The 20,902-nt window shown below is 37.0% G+C and overlaps 1 protein-coding gene across 4 annotated transcripts in view; it reads left to right on the plus strand.

The window, feature by feature from the left end:
• LOC121629820 (astrotactin-2-like) overlaps positions 1 to 20,902 on the plus strand; it is a 300,171-nt gene that overhangs the window by 195,469 nt on the left and 83,800 nt on the right. For 3 of the 4 annotated variants that reach the window (XM_041969617.1, XM_041969618.1, XM_041969619.1), the window contains 2 exons: positions 1,922 to 2,088; positions 5,514 to 5,702. In XM_041969617.1, coding sequence (XP_041825551.1) covers positions 1,922 to 2,088; positions 5,514 to 5,702 — 356 coding nt within the window. The remainder of the gene's footprint in view (positions 1 to 1,921; positions 2,089 to 5,513; positions 5,703 to 20,902) is intronic. The other variant, XM_041969620.1, reaches the window with a different exon arrangement.

Here is a 20,902-nt window from a genome sequence, read left to right on the forward strand (position 1 = left end):
AAAGAAGATAATGCAGCAATACATGCAGTTTCCAGGAAAGTCTTTGTTGATAGAAAGCAGCACATTTTCAGCGTTTTTCTGCCTGGAAGGGGAAATTTGTTTGATACCAAACTGAACAGCCTAAGCTGCCAAATATTCATAAATGAGACTTTTTCCTTTAATTACTATCTGCTATTTGTAGTAACAGTCGCTGCATATCGTCTGTCTCTATGTAACACTCATGAAGAGTTTGTTTCTTTGCAGCACTTCATACTAGACTAAGAAGGATAGACAGTTTGACACATGGCTACGTTGTGAATGCAGAGCACGATCTGGGAGGAATTTACATGAAAAGAGCGAGCTTGTAAATGCTTTTTCTTTATACCGAAAGAGAGGTTTTCCTGCTGTTTTCTTTAGCAGCGTGTTGACTCCGGGGTAAACAAAGACTACGTGATTAGTCTTTTGGGATTTTTTTGTACTTGTGCTGGGTGTGGTATTCTTTTTGTGTTTCTTTTTTTATGTCGACCAGGTTGACTAGTGTATTACCTAGTGATGATCAAGTGGGAAACAAAGTTGTAAGTAATATTAAAAACGCTAAGATACTGTATTCAAACAACACTTATGAAATTACAATTACACCAAAGGAAAATACCGTGTAAATGTGCCAAGTGAAGCAGGGAGTGAAACGTGTTGCCTCTGGCACCATAAATAAAAGATCATTGTTCATATTTCACTTCTACTTTCTTTCATTTTTTAATGACATGACACATTTAAGTGTTTCCAAACCATGTTTTCTTGACACATTTATTGAATCAGCATAAATCTGGTTTTGTGGGATGGAATGGTACTAGGTGGGCTGTATTGTTTTAATATTTTGTTTGTTTTGTTTGTATTTATACTCTTATGGCTGCATTTAGTTTGGATTGATAATTCTCTACAAATACAGTGAATTGTTGATTGATAGAAGTTTAATCTTTTCATGTGTGTCTTGTGTGTAAAAATGTTTTGCTTACTTCTGAGATGGATAAGGCAATCCAAAACATTATGGTGGGCTATTAAGTTAACAAGTCATTAATTTTAAATGGAGTACTTATTGGGTATCAAATGAATCTGCTGTTGTTGCATTTCAGCCAAATTAGTTTTTCTCAGACTAGAAGAAAAATAATTCATTAAAAATCCACTACATTAATAAATGTACTATAAATTGACTTGTCTGAAGTCAAAAAAAAAGTTACTGCTAAAGTACACCTTCTCAGTAAGACTTTCGCTGTCTTCTTTCAGGGTATCTGGTTCCTTTAATATATTTAAAATGTTTAGCATGAATTATGTATCTCATTTGCGTTATTAAGTTTATTTAAGCAGACAATTTCTCCACACACAAAAAATTCCTTCTTCTAGTTTACACTCTGGACTGGCAGAGGACTAGATGTCCATGTCTCCTCTGATAAATATAAAGCCCTGTGCTGTTCTTTTCCATCCGTCACGGTGCCGCTCCACCCGGAGATGGTTACACATCAGGACTTTTGTTCCTGGAATGAAAAACAACCTAGATCTCTGTGTCAGCTGAGAGCACCTTTTCAAACAAGTACTGAGCTGAGCTGTGTTGATGATTCTAACCAATCACAACCCATCATTTGGTTTCACTTTGCAGTCACATGAAAACCTCCACCTTTCCACAGTGCATGAAATAAGATAATTGGCTTTCTTTCTTCGTACGAAACTAGTTTGTTTCTTAAAATCCCACTAACTTATGCCTCTCATCTTCACCATCTTACTATCACTGCCTTCTTGCTGCTTTCTATACCTGATTAAAATGCACAACCTGACCTCTATCCCTCACCCCCTTCTTCCTTGTTCCTAATCCATCCTTTTCCCCACTTCTTTCTCCTAATGTCTCCCTCCCACCTCCTCTCCTTCTTTCTCTGAAATCACTTTCTCGCAGTGTCCTGAGGGGCTGAGGCCAATGAAGGATGGCTCAGGTTGCTATGACTACTCCAGAGGCATTGACTGCACGGATGGCTTCAATGGAGGCTGTGAACAGCTATGTCTCCAGCAGCTTGTACCCCTCGAAGATGACCCTAGTTCCAACAACGTACTCATGTTTTGCGGGTGAGAATTGCCATCAGCAGAAAAAAATAAAATATATATACATATACATATGCAAATAGTGTCTATAGCCTGGGAGCAAAACCTCTTTGTAAAACTGATTTAATACAGTAAGTGATGCTTCAATTAAGAAGTCATCAGGCAAATACCCACTTTAAGTAATAAAATGAGATACAATCAATGACGGTAAGACTGTTAGATTTGGCAGTCCTTCGTTTTAGCCAATTCTAATATTAAGTTTTTCATGAATAAACATGGATAGGTCTAATATTGCTAATACAAGTACAGTATTATACACCTAAATGAAAGTGTTCTCTGCTGGATTTCCAATCTAGAGACTTTGATTTTTTTTTGTGCAAGCTCTCAAAAGAAGTATCAAGGAATTAACCTGATTCTTAGACCTTGCTGAGCTAGTTATACTTTACCCTTTTTCTCCTACCAAACAAGCATAAGCAGATAAAACACTAATCAACCAAAATATTATGACCATCAAATCAAATATTGACTAGGTTCCCCTCACGCTTTCAAAAGCGCTCTGGGCCTTGAAGAAGAAACATCTGAGGGTGTCCTGGAGTGTCTAGTACTAAGAGGTCAGCAACAGTTCGCTGGGGCCCTATATGGGTGGGGACTTTGTAGATTAGCATTGCTAATCTACTTTTGCTCCAGTCAATTACAAGTACTTACATTTGAGTACTTGCCAATCCAGTATGTACCAGTATGAGTACTAAAAAATCCCATTACAGGTCACCAGTAAGGAGTGTGGACCAAATGGTAAGATGCAAAAACTGAGTGGTTAATTGTGTGATAAATGTAATGGGTCGTCCTCTAAATGTAAGGCATGAAAACTATCAAAATCTCCATAGATAAAGAGGATTAATTGGTTTTTTGGTGCATTATGTTCACTGCTGTGACAAGGCCCCTATAGGCCCAAAATCAGCCTCTCTTGCCAAGATAAGGCGAAATTTGGATTTTTAATATGGCATGAGTAATAACTGTGTTTTTTGTGCCTTAAATAAACCAATGTGTTAATACCATAGATTAATTTCTTTGTGTTAATTTGCTAAATTTGACAGCCTTAATTTTTTCACATTGGTATCAGGTTTTGTAGTATTGAAACACATTTATGGGATATGGTAGTATCAGTAATATCAGACCAATACTTTCCACGGATGCTCTTAGATTCAATAAGAGCCTGAGAGTTTGAATGCAGGTGAACCCCGCAGATGCTTTGTTTTACCTCTTGAGCTCTTTTTAAGCAGTATCAGTCTCCTACTGTGGTGCTACAGTAGGAGACTGATACTGTACTTGCCATATAAGAGATATGAAAACTTGGCAGACATGTTTAGGTGGGTGGCAAGTGTCAAAATAGCATTCACATAAATGTCAGGATGCACTTTTTTTTCAAGTTAAGCAGTCATACTTTACCTTTTAGGATGAATGCTCTTCTAGATTGAGTTGAACATGACCAAACTGTGTTAAGGTCAAAGAGAGTTTGGAGCACCTGTCTTTGTGCTGCACTTGTCTACAATGCATTTGTTTATTTACATATATATTTATTAATTATTAATAAGTGTCCTAAAAAGATAAAGAAAAAACATTCCCAACACTTCTGTACCACACTTTTTTACTCATTCTTATCTATTTAATCCTTTATTAAGTGAAACACACACACACACACACACACACACACACACATATATATATATATATATATATATATATATATATATATATACATGCTGTTATTAAAATGTTTTTAATCTCACCATTTAAGTAAAGAAAACTCAGTAAACTCGTATCTTTTCAGGTAAGACAGAAAATATAAATGTCCATTCCTTCCAGTCTGCTTTATTTCCACTTTATCAGGTAGAATCTGGAGATCACTGAACTTGAGTTGTATTCCTCAACACAAATCATGGATCAGTAGATGAGATGACTTTTTATTCTTTTCCTCTATATTCCAGCCGCACACTTCTTTTGTTTGCTTTTAACCTACACTGCCTGGCCAAAACAAGTCCTCACCTGGATTTAAATTAAAAAAAGGGTAGGAGCCTCCTATTGGATAATTACTGACGGGGTAACAAGCTGGCAACAAGTTATTTAACCCCAACTAATGCAATGAGTAGCTTCTCATTTCTTAAACATGCATATATAAAGACACATCCCATGGTTGTAGAAAATATGTTAAGGGTAAAATCATTGGCCTGCATCAAGTAGAAAATTTCTAAGGCGTTGTAGTAGTTTGTAGAATCTACTAAAATTGGATTAAGAACTGACCAACACATTATTAAAAACTGGAAAGATGGTGGGGAGCCATTGTCTTCGAGGGAAAGATGTGGCCACCACACAGTCTACACCTGGGCCCCATTGAGAATCTTGATGGAGAAGGCTTTGCACAGCGGTCAGGCTCTCCCATTATCCCTACATTCCTTCTTTGAAGATGAATGTCCTTAAATACAATTTTAACTTTCAGATAAGTGCAAATGTTGAGCCATTTTACAGTTGATCCGGGCATCCAGATGTTGTTCAGTAGTATTTTAATGTGCTACTAAAATGACAGAGATTCTTCTGTCAGGTCTTAATCCCATTGCTGTTGTACCCGTATCTAAGAAACTGCAAGTCTGTGTCTGTATAAAAATTCTGACATTTAATTTATTTTCCATCTATTTTTGGTAGAAATCTTACTTTGCAGTAACAGCAACAAGAAAGATGTTTTTCCTTTTTGTTGATAGATTCATTTCCCATATACTCTAATTGTGTACTTTATATTGCATGAAAATAAACAACTGCCAAACCATTACTGATGCTGTATGTATGAAACATCCCTTTTTAGAAAATGACATGAATTAAGTCAATTGAATGGCATTGCTTTTGTTCTGTAATTAGTCCAACTACTGGGTTTCAGAACAAGGGGCTTGTCTCTTCCTTCATGCAGCTCGACCAGATCTGAGCATTGCCAACAAAGATAGAGCTCCTCTATCCCACAGATGGGATCTGAACAACTGTATGAGAACAAAACCCCAGCTGTAGCTAACAGCAGTGGATACTCAGCTTTGTCTCTTTGGGGGATTGTGCAGAAAAATGGAGACAATATGATAATTGAGACTGTCTGCACACTGATGAATACGCAGCCATTAGAATCTGTTTTAAAACTGTTACCACAGTGTGTTTATGTACACAGTCTCTACAGTTATAATTGGATGGTGATGGCAAGTGAAGAATCTTTCAAATAAAAAAAAGAAGCTTTATTTTTTTATGACAACAAAGGTCAGGTTAAGTATCTGTGTAAGTACTAACATAGCATTATCTCTCTTTTTGTTTCATATCTCCAGAAAAGAACGCTGTTGTCTTACTAGACATTACTCTTCACCCTAAATGATATGTTCAAATATCATGCTTTGTGTTGACAGCTTGTTGTTTGTCTTCAGGTGCGTACAGGAGTACAAACTGGCAGAGGACGGGCGCTCTTGCCTCCTACAGTCTGAGAACTGTGAGGGAACAAAATGCCCAAGGCAGGACGTCCACTTCAATGACACTCTGTTTGGGGAGATGTTGCATGGATACAACAACAAAACGCAGCAAGTCAACTTGGGACAGATATTCCAAATGACTTTCCGGTAACTATTGTACACATATACGCATGACACAAACAAAAATACTTGTTTTTTAATATTTTTCCTGTTTTTTTTTTAATGTTTTTCTCTAATATTACTATAGATTAAATAAATTGTCATTTTCCTTTCTTTAATTCACTTAAGAATAATTTATTATCTTTCTGCTTTGTCTTTTTGCATCATTTTTGAAGAACATATTTTTTACTATTTCCATCCTCTATACACTCACAGTCTTCCCTCAAGACAATTTTTTCACATCTTAAATGTTTTTCTCTGCATCTCACAAGACACATTATGTGGAGTAAAGGGTGTTATCTATCTAGAAACCTCAGAGGAGCAGCTCTGGGAATCAGTAGTCAGGGGATGCTGCTGGGTTGCTGCATCTTTGTTTGCACACACGTGAATGCATGAAAGTGTATATGTGAGACACAGACAGTGAGAAGGGTATGAGAGTGATGGCTGAGTGAAGAGGGAGACTTATCCCATGGCAGTTTTCCTTAAACCAGCAACCACCTGGAAACCTGCCTCACTCTGATAAGTCCAATGCCGTCTGTGATGAAAAGCACAGTGGACCAAGATGCAGAGTGTCTATCTATGCACAAATATAACACACATAGAAATAAAAAATGTATCTCGTGTACAGTGAGTTGATATTTTACTTATTCAGTCCTTTGTCGCACTTTCTGTTTATGTTACTGTCATTTACTGGGGCTCTTTACACCAGCACAGTTGCAGTGTTGTTGCCATGCAATGTTTTTTATCTGCTTTGCCTACCTCAAGCTTAACGGCTTTAATGTTTGTGTTTTATCCTTAATCATTCTGAAATCATTGGAAATTCAAATGGATTTTGTCTGAATGGATCAATAATTTCTTTACCCATAATTGATCTAAATACTATTTAAATTACTTAGGGTGCAGAAGGATTATTGCCAGGTGTTTCTTGGCAGATATCCACCATATATATATATATATATATATATATATATATATATATATATATATATATATATATATGGAGTCAGAAAAAATATATTGACATATATTGACAAGTAAATATAATGGGAATATTGTTAAGCTCAGAACTTTTAAATAAGGCTTATGTGAAGTTTTACTCAGGGAAGTTTACACAGAAAAACACTTTAACTGTGTATTTACTATTTAATTTCACAAAATACTTTGTAGTAGTCAGGGATGTCTAACAAAATGCCCAGAAACATGCATTAAAGGGATATTGTGTAACATTTTCTGTTGTTCGTTGGCCAACTGCATGTACTGTATATATGTTATCATTGGTGTATGATGACCTCCGCTAATGATCTGACACATTCTTTTTATTTTTAGATTTGTTTATGCATATGAAGGGTAAGCCGCTAGGGCAGGGCCATGATCTTGAAGCTACAGCCAGCAGCAAGGGACACAAAGCACCAACTACGCGTTTTCCCTGCAAGCCAGGGCACAGTCATTGAGACTCGGGAGGTGAAGATAAAAGAGAGCAGCTTACTACCCCATCAAGTTGGAAAATCTGTTAATTTGTTGTTGACACAAATGCATGACCATGCATATGCAGCATCAGCAGCAGCACAGGAGCCATTTTCACCATTGCCAAGAAAGAGAAAAAGGACATTTAAACGGCAACATGACCAGATACAAACACAGTAACACGGTCATCACCAGCTTTCATTCACTGTAAAGTCGGACTAAAAGCCGGTGGGAAGGCTTTATAAGCTGGCTTTTACTGTGACAGAAAGCCGACATTGTGTCGAGGCCAGTTTCCCAGTCGAGATCCGTTCCCCCTTTGAGAACCATTCTTCTAAACACAGAGGAACCATATCTGACAGTTTTATAGGATTCACTATTTATGATGCAGTATACGATATATTCAAAATCACAAATCTCTTCACCTGAGTGAACACGCCGTGGACTATCAGATGACATGCTTTCATCAGTGTTGTTGAGGCTTTTTGATAAACAGCTGCTACAGTTGTTGCAATACCTGTTTGGTAAAAAAAAAAGAGGCGCTAGAATGCACTATACATTAGAATGCTGTACACGATTCCAACATTAGATGGAAGTAATTCTTACACAATGTCCCTTTAAAGAATAATATAATATAATATAATATAATATAATATAATATAATATAAACAGCTTTTAGACAAAGCAGTTCTAAGTGACATAAAGTTGAAGTCTTTCTTTTTTAATAGAGTACATTATTGTGCCAGCAGCTGACCTTGAAGATGCTTTTAAGAGGTTGAGAATCATTACCGTTAACTATTAAGCTTCAAGGCTGCATCATGGATTGACTAGAGCAAACTGTTATGTAAAAATTACATAGAAATGCACTTCTGTCAGTTTGTATATTTACAATATTTTTCTAAAATGTTCATGCTTTTGAACATTTGATGAAAATGCACAAAAGGCTTTTGTGTTTTGCTACAGCAAATACAATCTTTTCCTCAAACAACATCGAAAACGATGAACCGTCCTCTGTAATTCTTTTCTTTCTGTTTTTTCTTTTAGGACTTGATACAAAGAATAAGTAAGGACAGTTTAATCTTAAAAGGAGCTTTTTATTTCTTTCGTTTTACAGCAAAGACAAGAATTTGAAATGCTGTTGTCAAAAGCATTATAGTTTATTAGGCAACAAAGTTATCAGCAAAGATCTTAAAATTCCTATTTCAGCACTTTTTTTTATCACTGTCATAATTTAAAAGAAAGAGAAAAAAGAAATAAAAGTGAGGACTGCAGCATTAAAATGAAATCCAGCTAAGGACGACACATCCAGTGAAAAGAAGGTTAAAAAAACAGCAAAAAACTGTCATAGATAAGTCACTTCGTATTATGTTTTTATGGAAAAGGGGAGCAATGTAGACGTCTTTGGGAATGCAGCACATCATCTTCCTTATAAGTGATAAAAAGAAGTCCATAGGGGAGAGAAAACTATGGTGAATGATACAGGAAATGCAGACTTTCTGAAGCAATGATATAATGTGAGAATTATTAAAGTGTCATTGAAAAAAAATGTATTAGCATATGTAGGGAAAAACATTATGAAAAAAGAAAGCACAACAGTGAGTTGAAGCTCACATTCAATCCCACATAAGATATCGGCTGGGAATGGGGACCTTATTAATCAGACCAATGTTATTCTGACCTAAATCCTGTTGAGTATCTTAAATTTGAGCTACATATGTGTAATTGTAAAAAGGATGCCTGCAAATAAGCCAAACAAATGTCAGTGAAAGAGTGGAGCAAGTTACCAGCACCAAGATTGCAGCAACATTTTAGATAGTTGCAGAAAACTGTTGCTGTGTGAGGTCATGCAACTAAATATTTAACCTATTGTCCTTGTGCGGCTTAACCTAGTCCCAAAACAGATAAGTGTGCATTCGTTTTTGTTTTTTTGTTTTGTTTTGTTTTCTGTTTTTTTTCCTACCCAGCATATTTTTCAGTTTTTTATATTTCAATGAAACATCAGCGTTGTGCTTCAAACATTTATTTTTTTTCATTTATAACCTCAAACACTGCATTTAATCCATTTAATCCATACATTAAGCTTAAACAAAACAGGCTGGAACCAAAAGTAAGGTTTTGAGGTAAAGTTACTTTAAACCAGCCTGGCACCACCAAATCCTTCTGACCTCTAAAGTGGGAACTTTAAATTTAAATCTTGGCAAAATGTCCCATTAATTTTACAAAATGCCTTCAAACCGTAATCCTGTGCAATTATTTTCATGTCTAGTTGCACAAAAGAATATGATTAGTTTTTTTTTTTTTTCTAATGAGACAGCAGTGAAATATTAGTTGAAGCTGTCAATAATTGTGTGGCCAATTTGAGTTTCTCTTCCTTTTTATTTATTTTTTTTTTTTTTTCAGTAACCTTGAACTCTATTAAAATATTCTAATTATGCAGTATATTGTTCACTTGCATTTACTTCCAAAGATATTCTATTTTGTCTAATTAAAATTCATGAGTGCCAATAAATCTAACCACAACTGAAGGACTTGGTCATAAAGTAAAATGCTGCTAATAAGAATACAACAGTGGCACCAATGAACTTCTTCATGCATTGGAAGAATATTTCAAGCATTTAGCAGAGCACATAAAAGAGACTAACAGAGCTGGCGTTTTAGTTATCTCAGTTGTCTTTCCAAAAATTAGTTAAGAAGTGCACTCGCACTGTGGACTGATATAGAAGAAGAAAAAGACAACATAAAGGTCTAATCAAGTATCAGCTTAAACAACTTGTTTTGAGTCTTTCAACTGTTCAGATACTCAATAATCTGTAACTCTTTTAGAGTTTCCAACTAAAACTTATCCTCCACAGTTCAGTTCTGCTAATCTGCACGTGGTTCAAGCATGAGTAGAAGCAACATACATCACAGGAACCATAAGAATGAGTGTAGACATGCTTATTTTCTCCTGTGGGTTAGATAGTGGGAGGGTTTAAACCCATTGAAAATTCATTCCAATCAAGATCAATCGGACAAACTGAGGTGTTTACATGACGCAATTGAAGTTGACGGAAAGTTCAGTTGGATCAGAAATGCTCAATGTAAATGCAATAATGCCATCCAGCCTTGACATCTTACCCTTTCTTTGCCACCCCATGTAAAACTTTCTACATCTGCCACTGAAGAATTGTGACACTTAGAAGAATTGTTAAGAATAAGGATCTGCAGTGGGAATTATCTTTGATCACCTCAACAGCTGTAATCTAAACAGGGTTCAATCTCCATCTTTAGAGACTTTCTAACATGATTGGCACGTGTAAAGCCTTGTATGGGGAAAAAGAACTAGAGGCCTGATGTTTCCCAGTGGTTCACAAAGCTCAACCAGTTGGAAACTGTCTCTGATACATTGACAGGGCACAGTTTGACAGATAAAACAAAGGCACAGTTTAGGGATTTTAAACCAGGGAGAGACACCGTCTTGATTCATTTGCCCTCAAGCAGTAGGGAGCACAGTGGGTCCTCTGCTTCCAGACTCCAGCTTTGTACACTGGCTTAAATCAAACGATGGGAAGCAAAGAGATTTGCACTCAAGCCAGGACTCTAGTGGGGTTATACAAATGCCAGGTTTGAACTGGCCAAACACTCTGGCAACCCTGAAACACTCTGGAGAAGCAATGTAAGATAGTTGACAGAGTTTTACTTTTATTTATTAGGTAAAATATTGAGGAGGCACTCAATGATTCACTTAAAGGGTTCATTTTAATGTTTGTATCCCCTGCTGTTTTCACCAAACATTAAACAAATCCACCTGACAAGTCCAGCATCTCCTGTAATACTGAAGCCAAAGCCTTAAAACAATCAAACACTCGCACTGTAAATTACAGGGTAAAAATAACAAGTTTGTTCATTGACAGCTCTATTTCCAGATGTTTACTTATTTCCCCACCTCAGCTCAGGATGCACACACAATTACAAACAGTGTTGCCTGCATGCTACAGGCTGCTCATTACTTGTGCTTTATAACTGAAAGGACATAAAAAGGCTGTAATACTGCAAACAGAATACTCACAGTAGAGCAATTTTGCTAAATATTTACCAGAAGCTGAGAAAATGTGTTTATTCACCTCTCATAACTCTTTAATAGATCTAATAATATTCATGGAAAGATGAGTCCCTTTACAATCTCAAGGTAACTGCAGTTAAATATATTCTATGAATATCTTATCAAAGGACATTATTTCCTCTTACTGAACATCAAATGAAATGACCACCCAATGGCTCTTGATCCTCCCTTTCCTTGGCTTTATGAATTGGTCATGTGATGCGGTTACTTCTTTTTCCAGAAGGCAGATTTGTCTGCCAAGAGACTGCAAATTACAGAAAACCACATGTTCTCCTTCTCATCTCTACCTTCCATCTATTACACCTTTGCAGTTCACACCTGCTCCTTGAAGCTAGGAAAATTTCCATGCTAATTGTAAGACGCATCTTCAGCCGCACTTACTTATTCCCTGCAGTTAAAGACGCACATGGCTGATTACATGCAGCTGACAGGCAAAGCGCACTTCCAAGCTGATGCGTATGTTTAGATAAATAACGCACATGTCTCTCGGTGCAAAAAAAACATTTGCAAAACAGGCTAATCTACTGCACAGTTTGGTCGTTTGTTAAGAGAACATAAAAAAGAAGGAGAAGAAGAAAGAAAAGACTTTTCTTTGAACACATGATTTAATTTGACGTCAAACCCAAGGGAAAAGAATAGTTTTGTCTTAACCAGGAGCTATTTATATGAAATACTTTTTTTTTTGTCATTTAATAGGCTTTATCAGATTCACATTTTTTTTCCATTCATCATTCTTAGTCTAACCAAACAGGCTATGCACACAGGAGTATAATACTTGACTCCCAGCGCTGCTAATTAAACATGTGTATTACGGCATGTCATCTCACTTAAGTACTTATTCAGCTTATCAAATCCACTGTGTCATTTGTCAGAAGAACAAAAGCTTCTCCTTCTGAAATACTTACTCCCATAAGATTCACAGTCTGTATATTTAGAGCAGATTTTTAAAGTTTTCATCCTCCTCATTTTCTACACTTTCTTCCTCACCCTCTTTGATATGCAGATGCAAGTCTTCTTTTACAACCCCCTCTTTTTCCCCTCTCACCTCCACGCTCTAAAGCTTCCCTCTTTCCACTCAACACCAGCAGCTCAAAGGGAGATTTTAGATGATTGAGATAAATTATGCGATTTGAGTCACAACCCTTACAGGTGCTGTTATAATCTGATGATTTATGACTGTTTTGCATGCATTTAGTTTTAAATTGATATTACTTTGTCTTGCCTGTTAAAATGGCTAGAGGAAGTTTGAATATTGCTTTCACAAAATTACAGAGAAATACAATGTTGTGCAATCATGCATGCATTTGTGTGATGAAGTTACATATGTTAATGTGGATGTGACTCAGAAACTACTCATCCCAATGTGATTGGAGACATAAAAGGCATGAAAACACCAGAAACAATCCAGTAGAAAAATCTCTTTGTAGTTATCAGTCATTTAAAAAATTCTTTTCCAACGTACTGATACTAAACGCATACCAGCCTATCCATCCAACTGTCAAATTAGAAGAAATCAGTTTTACATATTCATTCTTTCTTCTGTAGAGACCCACCGTATGTTCAGTTTAGTCCTGTGTGCCCTTATGTGCAGTAATAATGTCTTGCCACTCATGGAAACAAGAAGCAATAAGTTGGAGAGAAGTCAATGTATGTGAATGCTGAGGATGTTAGGCCAGAGTGGCAGGTTGTCCATCAGTCTTTAGGAGTACATTTCAGTTGCAGGCAAATGAATCACTGCACCTCTCTAGCGTTGAGTATACACATATCTAGTATGGCATGCACTGTATGGGAATTTATATTTAGTACCGGCAAAACTTGCTGACAGGCACTCACTGGAGAAACTGACCTTACACATGTATATAGATATATGTTTATGTGCTTTAGCAGTGAGTATCAATCAACAATTTGAAGCATGCGTTGAAGGAGCAAATAAAATTGGATGACGATTTTAAATTTTTTGCAAATTATCTGTAAAAGCATCACAAAAAATGTCCCAGTGTGCTCAAAACAGCAAAACGCACCACCTAATGAGCAACTGCACTGCTCATCATCTTTTCATTTTATTTCACAATTCACACCCTCCTTGTCTCAGCCCCAAAACACTTCTATTTTGCAATCATTGCATAATCACAGTTGACAGTGAGTTTTTTTGGATACACTTGAGTAATCAACATATTAGCATACAGTATGTGATCTGAGTCCAGAATCCTTTTTTAGACATGGCAAAGGTTTGGGTACCCCTGGTCAAATTATCTGTGAATGCTTACATCAGTAAAAGATGATCTCTAAAAAGGTTGCTGCTTTTGAGAACTCTTTCTCATTCCACTGGCTGGAACACAAGCCCAAAGCAAGATTGATGCATTCCTGCCATTTTAAAAGGTCTTCTTTTTGTGCAGCTGTGTATATTCTTTTTTTCTTCCAAACACACTTTTGCTTTTTGCAACTTTAACGTTCTATTTTCACATAATCAGCCCACAGAATGTATTTCTGAAATACATCAGGCTGTTTTAGATGTTCATTCATTTGCAAACCTCTGATGCAGAATGAAAACATTGCTGTAGCAACTGCAAACACTGCTAATCCTCCTCTTGCAGTAAAAAAAAAAAAGGGGGGGGGGGGGGGGGTAGATTTCTCGTTTAATCTCACCAGATCTTTCATGCATACCACCATTCTCTAAAAGTGAATGACTTGCCATTTTATCCTGGTTATGTTCACTAGACCCCTTTTTAGGGAAGTTCATGACTGCTGTTAGAGGTGAGAGATTGCACAAAACTGCTTGAATTGTTTATCACTTTTTAGTTACTTAATGTCTGTTGCACTGATGAAAGGTATCTAAATCCTCTGGGAATGTGTCAAGTTTTGCACAATCCCTCTTTTTTCATCCTAAATATAAGCATACAAGTCATTATTCTCACTTTAATATAGCATAAACTTTCTCACCTTAAAAATATGTATTTCTGACTCACTATTATGGCACAGTGACATTCATTATGTACCTTCCTGGAGACGTAGATGCCCAGCAGCGCTCTGAGGTTGAGAAACTGCACTTCACAACTTTTGCTTCTGCAATGCTGCCAATGCATCACGTTGCAGCTGAGTTTTGCTGTACGTACCGCATCAACGGCAGCAAATTGATATCACCGCACAAGCTGTTTATAATGCGCTCCGTGCCTGATTCAGCAAATAAATGCAAGAAGATATTATTGAATGGAAAGAGGAAAATAAAGAGAGAAAGGGGCAGAGCATGAGATAAGAGTCAACATCAGACTGACTTTAACTGACTGGAGTGAGCTCAGAGTAAAGGTAGGATGCAAGATGGATGCTTTATTAGCTGTAGTTAGGGGACGCCTCACTGAAAAATTCTGCTGAGGTTTAGTAGCTCTTTAAAAATTTAAATTCATATTTTGCTCTTAACTTCATGAGTTCATTAGCTACTAATTCAAGGACAGTCCTTATTTAAATACATGTCTGTTCCAGTTGTGTATTGTTAAAAGCTGCCAGGATAGATAAGAGAAGATAATTAAAACTTCAAAACACAACAATCAAAAATTTGTCATTTCTAAATCAAGCTTATGTTTACATCTTTTGACAGACATGTTACTTTTTTTTCTTCTTTTTTTCAAAACTGCTGCCCAGCAAGGACACACTAGCTATCAAATGAGAAGAAAAAAAGAAGTTTCTCCTATTTCATGACTGGGAAGCTCCCACCCTTGTCACTCTGCCTCTACTTTTTCCTTTCACTGAAAGCACAAGATACCATAAGAGAGAGAGAGAGAAAAAAAAAAACTTCGCCTCTGTTAGGCCTTCTGTATAAACTCCTCTTCACCGCTCACCTCCCAAATGAAGATGACACCACAACATGAATAATTTGTGAATCTGGCAGCCCACAAGGCTCACAGGCATGCAGTGAACACAGCTACATTTCCATCTTCCTCTGCAATTTTCACTAATTATCATCTCATTGGTGCACACATGGTGACTTCTACTGGGAAGTTGAGACAACAAAGATCATAAGGTTGTTTCTTCTGTCATAATGAGTAGCCATGAGACAGTAAGGCAGACTGCTGAGGTGAAGGGTTAAGTTGCTCAGGGTTGATGAGAAGCCTCTAGTTGCCCCTTTTTTTAAAAAATGGTGAGCAATCTGCTTCATTTCTAAGTCCACAATAATAAAATTAGCTTTTCTATCTTTAACCCTTTTGGTTTTGCAGATTGGGTGTATTTATGGGCATTTGTATACTTACCACAGCCCAAAAATCTAATAGATGTGATAAAATGCAATACAGCAACAAATTCTTCAAACCCATCCCAAAGGCTGATTTATAGTTTGTTTGACAAATGTTTCAAGTTGCTGAAAATGTCATGAGCAAGTAATAAAAGATCTAAATTATATTGTTGTTGCACCAGCCAGTTGTTCTTGCAAACAAGACTTCTCTATGGGATCAGTGGGACTTCAGAACAATCCTCTTCTGAAATGTTTCCCAGCTGTCTCTGTGCTTGGAAGGCTTTCTTGACAGCATTCTAGTCTTTAGTTCCCTCCAGTGGCTGTTCCACTCCAAAATATACTCTGTTGTTTGAAAGGCTTTTTTTTAACCACTTTGGTTTTGTGTTTGGCATCTTTGTCTTGTTGGAAGGTCCAATGCTGACCAAGGCCAATTGTTTTCCAGAATTTCAATGTAGCCTTTCTTTCATCTAATAGCATGTCTGTATTGACAAGGTTGCATAGCTCCCCAAAAGAAAGCCTTGTCATGTCTCAAATCAACTTTGTATTCATCTCATCCAGCCACAGGATATGTGACCAAAAGCTGTCCTCTTTCTCAGGGTGATGTTTTGTAAAGGTTAGGTAAGTTTTTATTTTGAAAAGGTCATCATCCATGAAGAACAACCTTGTGCACAGTTTTGCTTTGAGATATTGGTATTAGAATTACATAGATTCAACAAGAAGTCTTTAGCCATTGAATCTTTGTTAATCCTTGGAAAAAAAGGACAATATTTAGATTACATTAGATTACAGTCAGCATAGGAAAATAAATGAAAAAAGAAACACTCAACCTCCTAACTAGGCAATTATATGTAAAGCTTGTTCAAAGTCCCACAGAGTGAGCCAGAGTCCAGACCAGAATTTCATCAAGAATGAGACTGATGACAATGAAGCCTTCCTGACCCAGAGTGTAGCAGACTATTAAATACCCATTTCATTCTCCCTTTACATGCACACATAGGTACGTCTATTTCAAAAGTCACTGCCTTCATACTTCCATGCGTCCTTTATGCCGGCACGGTTGTTAAGCAATACACCCATCAGAGGGCAGTGCAGAGTTCAGAGTTCACCTCAGAGTTTCAATGCAAGTTTTAGTGAGTAGTAAGCATGGTGACTGTGGAGGAGATAAAGTACATTCTTAGAAAAAAAATGTAAAAACAGGCAGCCCAGTGACGGAGGTGGTTTGCGCAGCTATTAAACACATTGCAGCTTCTTTCTTTTTATTCCTTTTGCTGGTCATACAATAGCTATACTGCGCTACATTGTCCCTGCGGTTTCCAGTGGTACCACCTGACACAGAAGACGGAAGAAATGCTCTTTGACCGTCTTTAGCATGAAGTATAAATGGGCTTTAAGGACTCTCTATGTAAATTTCCTACCTTAAAACTCCATGTTCTGGACACATTTGATGGCACAATGACATCCGTTATGTGCATTTCTGGAGCTGTTGCTGCAGCTTCCTGAAGCTGAGAAGCCACACTACACAACTTTAACTTCCTGGGACGCCATGTGACGTTGCAGTGGAGTTTCGCTTTACACACTGTGTCAGAAGCGAGCAAGAGGATGAAAACACATCGGCAGTTTTGTACATGTGCCGTGGCCGATTTGTCAAAGAAATGTAAAAAGACATTATCAGAGGAAGAGAGGAAAAAAGAGAGAGAGGGAAAGAGCAAAACTTAAGACAGGAGTCAAGATAAGACTGACTTTTACTTGGTGGAGAGAGCTCAGAGTACAGGTAGGATGCAAGATGGATGCTGACTTAGCCGTCGTTAGGGGGCGCCTCACTGAAAAAGTCTGCAAAAGTTCTGTATTGCATCTTGAAGACGGGGAGTAGATCAAACCAGAATGGAGACTTTAAAAAAAACCAAACAAATTTATTTGTTTTTACTATGATCACAATGAAAGACTGACTTATTTTAATATTGAATATTTAATAAAAAAATGTAAGAAAAAAGAAGAAATTCCTAAAAGTATAGACTTTCCTTCAGTATGATGAACCTTTGTTGTAGATTTGGTTAAAAAAAAAGAGATTTTTCAACTATTTTTAAACATGAATATTTGTTTAATAGTATTACTTAACCTTTAAAACAGCTAGTATATATCAATTTTTCATTTTCATTTCAATCAGTTTTTAAAACTAGGGCTGCGATATTTAAAAAGTGTGGGTTTCTGCAGTGTGGGAACAGTGTATTGAAAGATATTACCTCTGTGACTTGAGAGGTGAAGACTAATATATTTTAGATGTTTTTTAGATGTTTAGATTTGCTAAAACCCTTTTTACACCCATATGTTTTGTATGACTGGAAGAGGAAAAACAACATGTTGAAACAGCTGTGAAAGCACCCAGTACGTGTTATAGTGGGAACTCATAAGGGTGTGATGCCTAGAGGTGGTTGGAGTACAGCCAGATGTTAATGCAGTCTGTATTTCCAGGTCATATTCTAGATAGCCTCTAACACTGCAGCCTGAAAATAAAATCTACAAATAAGTCATTCTTTATAAAAGTAAAATAAGCTGAACCTTAATGCAGCATCACAAAAATGTGTGGTGACATTAAACAGGGAAAAAAGACGTGTAGAAGGGTTTTACCTTCTCTAGTCTTTCTTCTGACTGTAAGGTGAGCATGTTTTGTGGCTTGCAGAGGCTTCACTAGGATGCTCCGATATTTCTGTGGCTTAATGTTTACCTTTTTGAAAGACTGTTTGCTTGTGTGAGTCAGTGCACAGGCATATGTGAGTGTGATCATTCCCGAGGCACTCGCTCTCTGCTCTGTAACTCACATGTCAAGGCAGGACCTAATAGACCCCATGGCCTAATATCAGTTAATGTCAGAGAGGCTTATAGCCAGCTACCTGCTGTTTGACTGGAGAAGGCAGGGGAGAGGGAGGGAGGAGGATTGGTAGAGGCAGTGATAAGGGCTGGAAAAGAAAAATGAATAAGAAAATAAATTAAAAGAGAGAAAGTTAAATCAAAAGAGCCAAGCTGAGCAGAAGTTAGAGGGCGAAACGCTAGGATTTGTGTATTTGTGAAAGAAATGCAAAGAGCTTAAAATAGATCGCAGGGGTACAGCAAATGAGGTTTGTTAACCAAGCAGGACTGTGGGAAATAAAAAAAAAATCTGCAAGGTGATTTTAGAGGGAGGGAGATGCAATACTCCTTGTTAGCAAAATGACCAAAATACAATCTGTTCTATAGTGTGTGCATCTCTGTGTGTGGATGATATGATAAAGATCCTGTTGACATATTAAGAAAAGCTGACAGATGTTCCCGCTTACATACAAGATACCTTCATTGTGAGATAATTAGCAGGAAAATGAAAAATCTCTTTCTGTGCAGATGGTAGCAGCTGGAATAATCCTGAAAGACCAATATAGGAATGCATTCTGTTAACAGTGAAACTTTACAGAGATATGGAAACCAGATGTGTTTTCTCAAATATTTTCTGAACTGTTGCTGTTCCTTTTCAGCAGGTTTGTCTCATATTCCAGAGTGTTTTCAACATTATGTCCCCCAGTCCCACTCTCAGAGTCTGGAACTGTTGTAGCGCAAGTATTTGACTGTGCAGAGGCAATTGGATTTATGCCAGGATGCATTAAACATATTGAAGATTCCTGTGTTGACTTGGTTTTCGGTCATTGACAGTCACAGTAATTCATCTGTTCAAAAAACATAAACCAGACAAGCAGAGTCGAGGAAGAGCTTATTGTTTTTCGAGGTTATTACTTGTATGTTTTGTTTAATTAATTCCGAAAACCGTATACGCCACCATTTTGGGTTAAAGATTAAATATAAATAGTAGGTGTGACTAATCTTTGACTGGTACAGCATGTAGACCTGCCTTTACTTAACTAGTATATAGATTTTGTGGTAGACTGGGTCTTTATTTCAGCAGGATTTGGCCATCTTTTACCGCAGATCAGAGCATGCACCAGGCTGATTAGGCTATGAGACTGTAAATTGTCCACCAGTGGGAATGCATGTAAGTTATAGCATGTGTCAAGAGTTTCAGCCCTCTGAGTTGCTGGTAGTTTGTCCAGAGTGCACTGCCTCTAGCACAATGTGAGCTAAATTCAACCTGTCGTCGTTGACCTACAAGGTAAGGCAGCCATCGTTTAACTTGCTATATGCATTTGTGTTAATTACTCTAATATAAATATGTAGCACAAAATACTGATTTATCTCAAACTCACACAGATTTTAAATGAGGGAGTGACATACTTGTGGAAGAGCTAGAGAAAGAATAAATTACTAAAACATAAGAACAGAAATTCATTACATGCAGATATAAATATGTGGAATAATCCATTGCATTTTCTCCAGTGCATAGTTTATCTATAACCACTCTCAAGCCTCTCTAAAACTTTGACCTTGAGAACTTATTTCAATTTTACTTTTTACCCTTTTTTATTTAATTTGTTTAGGTGGTGATGCTGTTGTGCAGGTGTGCAGCATGACTGATAGAATCACTTGCATTACTGTTTGGAGAAAAATGCTCATGTAAAGCATCAAATCTTCAAAACCTGATGGATTTTCCTTAAAGTGACGAGCCAACAATTCAAGTCTCCTAAAGTGTTTTGGGTGTCTAACACCTTCATGGGTAGAAAGCAAAATTAAACCTGGAATTAGTGGAAAGATATTTTTAGTATTGATTAATGAACAGCTGCGGCAGCATTGAACGCCAGGATGGCAGCATTTGGAACTTTGTATTCCCTCTGGACAACTATCTGTCTTCACTCTTCTCCTTCCCCATCCCGCTGTCCCCATCACTCTGCCCTGCTTTTCCAATTTCACCTTGTGCTGTAAATTTACTACTCATTAATTATTCATGAGTATTAATTCATAAATAGATGCCAGTTCCAAGCCATTTCTCAGTTTTATCTGACCATATGAAACTTGCTACATTAAGTATCCACCCACACTCATTTATACAAGGCCATACAATACGGCGGTTAATTACTCCTCCTTTCATGTGATTTCCATAGCCTGCCTTTAGAAATGAATATTATAAAAACAGAGCTGCTTCAGTTAGCCATGTCACATTGAAAATATGAGATAACATAATATGATTTAATCATGCCCTCATATCACTCATATTACCTTGAAATAATAATGTGAAATAAAATAATACAAAGAGCACTTACTGTTGGCCTATTACTGCTAATCAAATACAGAGTTAGAGTACCAAGGAAAAGTGTGATGAGACTCCAAAAAGCCTATTGTGTATCTTTTTATGAACTGGGATAGCACAAAGAACAGCAGACCTTGATAAAAAGGGGTGCTTGCACACAGCTTGCATGTAGAGATGCCCTTCTACACACTTGCTTAAGTAACTTTGGTACGCATGCATTCATTTGTATGAATACAAGT

Source organism: Melanotaenia boesemani, chromosome 19, assembly GCF_017639745.1.
Source record: "Melanotaenia boesemani isolate fMelBoe1 chromosome 19, fMelBoe1.pri, whole genome shotgun sequence".
In the NCBI taxonomy this organism is placed as follows: domain Eukaryota; kingdom Metazoa; phylum Chordata; class Actinopteri; order Atheriniformes; family Melanotaeniidae; genus Melanotaenia; species Melanotaenia boesemani.